Source organism: Petaurus breviceps, unplaced genomic scaffold (genome assembly GCF_028583685.1).
Source record: "Petaurus breviceps papuanus isolate PSGF00001 unplaced genomic scaffold, PetGlider_PUasm1.0 103, whole genome shotgun sequence".
Lineage (NCBI taxonomy): Eukaryota > Metazoa > Chordata > Mammalia > Diprotodontia > Petauridae > Petaurus > Petaurus breviceps.
In genome coordinates, this window is record NW_027185588.1 from 6,160,869 (window position 1) to 6,170,060 (window position 9,192).

General features: G+C 50.2%; 1 protein-coding gene across 1 annotated transcript in view; it reads right to left on the bottom strand.

The window, feature by feature from the left end:
- Positions 1-5,395, bottom strand: part of TLE2 (TLE family member 2, transcriptional corepressor) — a 17,111-nt gene extending 11,716 nt beyond the window's left edge. The window contains 7 exon segments of the mRNA XM_069107607.1: positions 234-417; positions 657-731; positions 1,522-1,584; positions 2,992-3,036; positions 4,401-4,464; positions 5,029-5,114; positions 5,280-5,395. Coding sequence (XP_068963708.1) covers positions 234-417; positions 657-731; positions 1,522-1,584; positions 2,992-3,036; positions 4,401-4,464; positions 5,029-5,114; positions 5,280-5,303 — 541 coding nt within the window. The 5' untranslated portion in view covers positions 5,304-5,395.
- Between the last annotated feature and the right edge of the window lie 3,797 nt (positions 5,396-9,192).

A 9,192-nucleotide genomic window follows, 5' to 3' on the forward strand; every position in this document is an offset into this window, starting at 1 on the left:
GAGAGAGAGAGAGAGAGAGAGAGAGAGAGAGAGAGAGAGAGAGAAAGACTTATGAGTGAGGACAGCTTGCTTTCCTTCTTATCCCAACACATCCTTTTTCTCTTGCATTTCTGTTTAACCTTCTTTCTCCCTTCCTACCCTTTTCCTACCCCCTCCATGTCTCTTCTTAATCTAACGTTCTCTTTCCTCAGCCCCTCCCTCCTTCCCTCTGGACCTCAGAATAAGCCCCTTACCTGGGGACTCCCCAGTGCCTGAGATCCTCGCCTCTTCCTTGGTAGAAGTATCAAGGGCGGTGGTGGTGGCTGCTAGCTGAGCCTGGGTGGCCAGGGCTCCAGACAGGGCTAGCAGCCCTGCTGCAGGGTGGGGGGCCAAGGGTACAGGTGGAATGTGGTGTGACAGGTGCTGTAACTGCTGCTGCTAGATTGGAGAAGGGTCCAGGTTGTGGAGGGGGACAAGAGCCCCCAAGGAGGTTTGTGGTCCCATTTCACAGAAGGGCAAACCGAGGCTCAGGAGGGAGAAGGTCTCACAGAAAGTCAAGGGGTAAAGTAGGAAAGAGGGACTGGGGGCATCCAAGGTCTGACCTAACCAAATGTCAAACGCCTTGGCTTGGTCCCAAAGCTCTGGACAAAACCTCAGGCCGATGGATGCTGACTCACCCCTATAATGCTGTTCAGCTCTGCTGTGGTCACTTGTTTGGCTCTCTCCACAGCCTGAAGGACTTGCTGCTGGTGCTTGGGATAGAAAACACATTGAGGTAGGAGTAGGGGGGTGGTAGCAGTGGTGAGACGGAACAGAGACACCATGGGATGATAGAACGAGCTGGCTCTGAATTGATGGGACCTGGGATCGAATCCCAGCTCTGCCTCTTAGTCCCCAGGGGACCTTGGGCCAGTCACTTACACGCTCTGGTCCTCAGTCTCCTAATCAATCAATGAATATTTATTAAGTGCCTGGTACTGGGCTAAGCTCTAGAGATACAAAAAGAGGCAAAAGACAGCCCCTGCCCTCACAGAGGTTACAATGTCATCTATAAAAGGAGTGGGTTGGAATGGGGAGTCTCCAGGGTCCCTTCCAGCCTGAAATCTCGGAATGTTCTTTCTATTACCTGTATCCCCTCCTTCAGACTAGACGAATGTGTTAGGATCCCCTAGCCCAGGAGCAAACCAAGCAGGTGATTCATGTTTGTTGAATTGATGGATTGCATTGGGGATAAAAGTTCCTGTCCCTTATCAGTCTCTGTTCTCCCACAGTCCAGCACCCCAGCACTCTAAAACAGAACGAAAGGGTGGATGGAGCACTGAACTTAGCATCAAGAAGATGTGGGTTCAAATCCTACCTCTGACACATAGTAGTTGTGTGATCCTGGACAAGTGACATCTCTCTGAGCCTCAATTTACTCATCTAAAAGATGAAGTCACTGTACTAGATGGCCTTGAAGGTCCCTTCCAGCTCTTAGGATCTATGATCCTTTGGTCCTCCTTGCCCTGCCCTTCCCGGAAGCCCCAAGCCCACCATGCTCACCTCCTGCTTCACAAAGGGGATGATCTTGGCACAGATGGTGCTGAGTCTTTTCACAATCTCTGCCTGGTAGAGAGACAGACACAGAACAGGGTTAAGCCGGAGGCACAAGCAGGAAGGCAGTGTCTCCCAGGTCCCCTGACAATCCCTTACCAGGGAAGCTGTAGACAGAAGAAAAGGAAGCCCTTCCCACCCTCCTTAGCAGAGCTGGGGCTGCTACCCCTCCTGGGGAGGCCCTTTCCCTCCCTGAGCAGAGGCTTCCTCATCTGTACTAGGAGATGGTGGCCATTGCCCAGCCTTCCTCACAGGGGTGGAGGGAAGATGGAGATGGCCATTCCCAACTGAAGAGGAAGAAAGGAACTGGTTCTTTCCAGAAAAGGGCCAGGGCTGAAGGCACCCAGGGGAGGGGTGTGTGTGTGAGTGTGTGTGTGTTTGTGTATGTGTGTGTTTGTGTATGTGTGTGTTTGTACCCTTGAACCTGTCTGTTTGTCTGTGAATATGTCTATGAATGTGTGTGTGTATGAGTGCATGTGTGTGTCTCACTCCCACGATCATAAAAGGAGCAAACTGGGAGGGAGGCCTCTCCAGCTGGAGAAATATGGCTGTTGGATTCACCACTTCATCGGGCTCTGCTCCAAACTAATTTCTCTGGCAGGCAGCCCCGTGATGACGGGATTGATGGATCTGAAGAGTGACAGCAAATTACTGCCGGAACAAAGCAGGCAGCCACGAGAAGGAGGACAGGAGGTGGGGGGGGTTGTGGGGGAGAGGAAGGAAAGAGAGAATGAGGCTAGGCAGGGCTCGGTGCCTTGTAGAGGGTATCAGTGAGGGAAAGCACCTTCAGATCTCCGGGTGCCAGCCTCACTGTGACCTCTGGCCAACAGCCAACTCCCAATTTTTCCATGTATAAATTAAGGGGATTGGGCCAGATGATCTTGAGGTGACATCCAGCTCTGAGATACTGTGCTCTAAGGGCCCTTAAAAAAAACCGGACCAGGGATTTCATTGTTGTAAGGAGGTCTTATGGAGAAGATGTCTTCCACAATTCAGTCTTATAAAGTTGCCTTAGTGTGTGTGATGGGGGAGAGATTATGTAACTGGTTCAGAGTCACACAAGCATTATGTGTGGCCACACTTGAACCCAGGCTTCTTCATTCCCAAGACACCTTATCTCTCTCTACATCCTGTCTTCTCCTGAGAGAGTCTACCCTCTGGTTTTGACATTCTAGGAGTCTTTGGTTCTACCCCTCCCCTCATTTTACATCTAGGGAAACTGAAGCCAAGAGGTGGGGAAGGGACTTTCCCAAGGTCACAAATTCAAAATTCGACCTAGATATCTTGAAAAGCAATCTGTTTGACTCCAACCCCAATCCTAGAGACCTAGGCCAAAACACTCAATGGCTAAGCCTCTTCCTTGTAACTGGGGGTATGACTAGGACCCTGAAATCCACAGTCTGCTCCCTCCCCCCTCACCTGCTTGTGCATCTCCAGGTTGAGACCATAGGACATCTCATAGTACTGAAAGGTAAGGAAGAGCTGTCACGATCACCAGTCATAGGTGATGTCCTTCCCTGCCTTCCCTTTGGCGACCTCAGATTGGGCCAGAACTGACCAGCCCAGCTTCTGACATGGCCCTCCTCATCCCTCTACCCCCCAACACACTCATAGGCCCCACCAGGCTTGCACTGATAGAATTTAGTCCTATATCACTTTTATCCTAGAGAAATCTCTCCTTGCACTACTGATCCCCAAAATTCTCCAATCGAGCTTGTTCCTGGGGGCCTAGGGAACTCCAACCTAGTCCATCTTGACCTCATTTCTGGAGCAGCCTCATTCCCACCCTCACCTCCTAGATTTCATCAGAGAAACCCCTACCACTACCTCCAAGAGCAGGGAAGGAGGATTCTCCCTCCACCATTAATGACCTTGGCCTCTACTCTTCCCTTCACCAGGACCCACTGGGACTGGGAAAGAAGTATGCCCTTTCTCTCCTGGCTCTGAACTTCCCATTTCAGGCTCCCTCCGACCCTAAGCCCCTACTCCATTAGCCTAGGGAGAGCACACTCATCAATAGAACAAACACCTCCCAGAAAGCTATGAGTTATGGCCTGAGATTCTCTACTCAAGGCACTCCGGACTCCCTTCTAGAATGACACAATCCAGCTCTCAAAGAGCTTAATTAAGGTCTTTAGCTGGGCTGGGGAGAGAGGTGTGACCTCATGAGTTCAATGAGGATATCTGGGCAAAGCATTTTGAAAACTTTAAATCACTATAGAAATGGCAGTTACTATTATAGAGGATAATCTTGGGAAAGCCCAGGGAGGCAGCTTGGTGCAGGGGTGGGGAACCTGCAGCCTCTAGGCCACACGTAGCCCTCTAGGTCCTCAAGTGCAGCCCTTTGACGGAATCCAAACTTCACAGAACAACTCCCCTCAACAAAAGGGGATTCTATAAAACTTGGAATAATTCAAAAGGGCCAACCTAAGGACCTAGAAGGCCTCGAAGCCAAAGGTTCCCTATCCTTGGTAGAATGAGAGGATGTCCCACTTCAGTCACTATGAGATTCTGGCCTTTTCTTTCCTTCCCAAGGATTTGGTTTTCTTATCTGTAAAATAGGTAGGTAGGTGAGTGGGAGGGGCAGGTTGGAGTGGGTTTTCTCTAAAGTCCTTTCCAACTTGAATATTTTGTGATTTCTAGATTACTAAATCCATCTCCCCTTCCTCGACTTATTTTAGAAATAGTGAAACTGAGGCTCAGGGAGGGACCTTCCCTAAGGCCCGTGGCAGGGTCCCGGACTGGAATTCAGATCTTTAGATAAAACAATTAGTAGAAATTAGGATAAGCTTGGAGGTTCCAGGAGGCTCAGTGTGGCCCTCCCTCACCATGACGTAATGACGCTGCATCTCAGTCTTCTCACTGGCCAGTTTTTCACACTCCAGTTTGAGGCTGGGGAGATCAAGGAAAGGGCATATCTAGCATCAGGAACCCGCCCAGTTCCTTACTCACCTAGATCAGGAAGTGCCCTGCCCCCAGCTCCTTCTTCACCAAGATACCTCCCACTCTGAAGCCAATTCCTACGATGTTCCAGCCTCTCCTTCCCTCACCTGGCCACGCCTACTCTGGCCCCACCCCACCCCCTTCTTTCACTATTGGTCCTTTGAGCTCTGGGGTCCCACCTTCTTTCCCTTCCTATTGGCTCTTCCCTCCCCTCACCTGCTCTTAGGCCATGCCCTTTCACTCCCTCTTGGGCTATATCTTTCTCCCCTCACCTGGCCGCTCCCACTCCTAGACCACGGCCTTCAGTCTCTTCCGGCCTATTGGCCCTTAGCTCCCCGAGGCTCCGCCCTCACCTGGCCTCTCCCATTCTCCTCCCCATTGGTCCTTTGCATACAGAGACGTCTCCCTCTCCTTACCCCCTCCTTCGGCTTAGAGACTTGGGCTCCCGGCCCGGTGAATGTTTGGTGGGGCAAAGGGGCAGCCCTCCAGCCCAGCTCTCCCACCCTGCCTCACCTGTGATACTGAGCCTGCAGGAATTGAAATTCCTCCTTCATGCGATCGCAGATCTCCAAGACAGAGAACTTGAAGGGCTGTCCGGCCTGAAGCGGAGCGTGGTTTGGGGGGGGGGGGGGGGGGCGTGAAGAGACTGAAGGCCGTGGTCTAGGGGTGGGGGGGGGGGGGGGGGGAATAAGGTGATGCTAGGTCTTAGGACCAGACTAGCCTAGGGCCCCCCACACCCGTACTCCCCCTGGGAATCCACTCACCGGAGGCCTGCCTTGGGGGTACATCCTGTGGGGTCCCGCCCGCTCCACCTTGTACCCAAGGGCACCCCCAGCCCCAGTCCCCCAGCCACCTCCCCGCCAAATGTTCAGGAGAAGCAAAGGAATGAGGGAAGACGAAAGGGAGGGAAAGGAAAGCAGGACTGAGGATAAAACCTAAGGAGGGACAATGAAAAGGCGATGCCGCAGAGAGACCCAGGAGTCCAGGTCTCCCTGCGGAGCAAGGTTGGAAAGGGAGGGGGAAAGAAGAAAAGTGGCAGGGGGGTGGGCAGGAGCTGGGGAAAGCTGGGGGGTGGGCGGTGAGGCAAAGGGCCCTGGAACCCAAGAGTTCCCAGCACCCCAAGGCCGTCTGGAGCTAGAGATAAGGGAGCGCCCCCGGGCTCCTGCTCCGGAGGGAGAGTGAGCTCAGCTGCCGAGATGTGCCAGAAGAACTGGGCAGGAGAGAGAGAAGGGGAGGGGAGGGAAGAAGAGGGAGGAGAAGAGCGCAGCGGGCGGGCGGGGAAGGTCAGGAGAGAGGTGTGGATCTCGGGCAGCGGTGGCAGCCGCAGGGCCAGTGGCCGAGGTTCGTCCCACTCTAGCCGCCTCAGGGCTCAGCTCTATCAGAGACGCCGCTAGCACCGCGGCCTTAAGGTGGCCCGCCTCCCCAATCCTCCTATCCCGTGCCTACCCCACCCCCAGGCAATTCTGCTCACCCCAGACCTGGTCAGCCTCCACCTGCAAACAGCCAGACTGAAACTGGGTGCCTGAGGATTGGAGCCTCCTCTAAGCATTACCTGGGGAGACGCTCCGGGGGGGGGGGGGGGGGGGGGCCAGGGAAGGGGAAGCCATGTCTAGAGGGTGCGGAGGAGCTTATTTGGGTGTCAGCAGGTTGAAGAAAGCACGGGTTCAGTCCAGAAGACTGAGGCACAGATTTAGTTTCTTGGCTATGCATTTTCCTCTGCAGTCTTCAAAAGACTGGAACCCAATTTCATTTCCTCCAGGAAACTTTCCCTGATTCTTAACCAGGATTTGTCATACACTGTAGACTCTTCATTCCCACCAGTGGCAATATGGTCTTGGAATAAGAACAGAATCCCACAGAACATAAAGTATCACATCTGGGAGGCCCCTTAGAACACACAATGTCAGAGATAGGAGGGATCTTGGAACCTGAATTTCAGAACACAGAGGACCCTTAGAAAAAAAATATCAGAACAGGGAGGTCACAGAATGTCCGATCTGGGAGGGACCTTAGAACACAAAATGTCAGGGCAGAAAAGAACTTTAGAACATTGAATGTCAGAGTTGAAAGGGCCCTTAAAATACAGAAGGTCAGAGCAGGGAAGGACCTTAGAACCCAAAATGATAGAGCTAGGAGGAACCTTGCAACATAGAATGTCAACTGGGAAGGGACTTAGAAGTTAGGATCATTCAATCAAGAAGGCTTTATTAAAAACCTGTAAATGTCAGACATGGAAAGATCCTTGGAACAGAGGATGCCAGGGCTGGGAAAGATGTTAAAACATAATGTTAGCACTGGAAGGAACCATAGAACAAAAAATGTCAGAGCTGGCAGGAATCTTAGAACACACAATAGACTTCCCACTGAACAATCTAGAGTGATCCAAGAGTACCCTGTTCACAGAGGAAGAAAGGAAGAGAGAAAAGAAAAAAAGGAGCTCAGTGGCCTTGGCATTTTTAGGTGGGAGGTGCATGATGTAGCAGTAAGGGTACCCACTTTAGCATCAGAAGATGCTAATTCCTACTCTGCTCAACCCTGGACCAGTCACTAACCCTTCTGGTCCAAAATTGAATTCATTATCCCTTAAACCTGCCTTCCTCCCCAACTTTCACGTTTCCATTGGAAACACCAAGGGATTTGAAACCTCAGGAGAGTGGCTTTGTTAGATATGGCTCATGTCCCCCATCCAGGCTCAGTTCCAGATCTGACAATCCTCCTTCATGCCAGGCATCCAATCACTGACCAATTCCTATTCATCATACCAGTCCAATCCTTTCATCTATCCCTACCACCTCCCTGGTTCAGTCTTTAGGTCTCAACTAGAGAGGATGGAGTATGTGAGGAGCAAAAAGGACAACAAAACATCTGGCTTTTCAAACTCTTCTGCCAGTTGTTGCTCAGTCATGTCTGACTCCACTTAGGATTTTCTTGGCAGAGATAATGGAGTGGTTTGCCATTTTCTTCTCCAGATCATTTTATAGATGAAGAAATAAACAGGGTTAAGTGACTTGCCCAGGGTCACACAGCTAGTAAGTGTCTGAGGCCAGATTTGAACTCTGGAAAAGGAGTCTTCCTGATTTCAAACCCAGTGCTCTATTCACTTTGTCACCTAGCTGCCAGTACGTTGGTTCATTGTGTCTAGTACAATAGTATAGTATTTTGATAAGAACTTGTTAACTACCTGATTGTGGAACCTTTGGCAAACCATTGACTCTCTCAAGGCTTCCAACAAAGCATAAGTTCCTTTGAAGGTAGTCAGTTTTTCATTTTATTTTTGCATCTATACCCAACTTGGTACAAAACCTTTGCCAATAGTATGTACTTAATAAATGCTTGTTAATTTACTTGTTAGATTTACTTTCCTGATCTATAAAATGGGGTGGGGGGATGGACTACATGGTCATTAAGGTCCCTTCCAGCTATAAAGTCTATATTGGATAACTGAATGTACCAGCTTCTTAACTGGTCTCCTTGTCTCTAGTCTCTCGACTTCCAAAATGTCTTCCACATGCTGCTAAAACAATTTTCTTAATGCAATACTCTGATTGTGTCCCTCCACTCAAGAACCGTCAGGGGCTTCCCATTGCCTACTGAATAAAGACACTCCTTTACCTTACATTCAACCATACAATTTGCCTCCAGTCCATTTATTTATTTTGGTTTTGGTCTGGACCCTTGGCTTTGTCATTGTAGGGAGTTCCTAGTAAGAAAACTCCCTCTGCTAATGAGAATTGGCAAATGTCCTACAATTTACAGCCTCAGAGGACTGCCTAGAAGGAACTGAGTGGTTAAGCGACTGGCTGGTCCAGGGTCACCACAGCCCAATTTTTTTTTCCAGCTTTGTCTAGCACAATTTCACCTTTCTTGTGCTATGCTCCAGGCAAGCTGTGTCTCCATCCCTCATCCTCTTCCTAATTTCTCTTTGTCTATCTGCCTTGGCTCAAACTCCCTTATTCCCTACATAGACTCCTCTCCCTCCATTTCCCTCCACTGAAGTTCCTTGCCTTCCCTCAAAGCCAAGGCAGATCTTTCTTGAACCCCGAGCTGAGAAATCAGCTCTCCTCCTTCTGCTCTGGACCCCAGCCACTTCTGTGCACTTATCTCACTGCTCCCTTGCAGCAAAGTTATTTACCTATTTGCCTTCCCTTCCCATTCAATTGTAAGCTTCTTTAGAGCAAGATCTAAGTCAAATCCACCTCCCAGACACCTTGGACTTGTATTCTCTTCTCTCTGCTCATCCAGTCACCCATCAGGTTAAAGCTTTTATCATCTCTTGCCTGAAGTGCTATAACAGCCGCCTAAATGGTCTCCCTTCTTCCAGTCTCTCCTCATTCTCCTCCCCATGTATCCCCTATGACTGCTGAAATCATCTTCCTAAGTAAGGTACTGGTCTGACCATCTGACTACACTATTCACCTGGTGAAGAGATCATCCCCCCACCAGAGATCATCTCCCCCTTAAAGACCCTCTTCAGCTCCTCCTACATTCCCCCATTAGACTGGGACTGCCTTGAGGGCAGGCACTGTTTTTGCCTTTCTTGGTATTTCCAGAGCTTTGCACAGTAGGTGCCTAATAACTGCTTGTTGACAGTTGACAGTAAAAAACTGCTTGTTTCCTGACAGCTACAGGAAAACAGAAGCACAGAGAACTAAACTTACTACCAATTCAGGGGTTCAC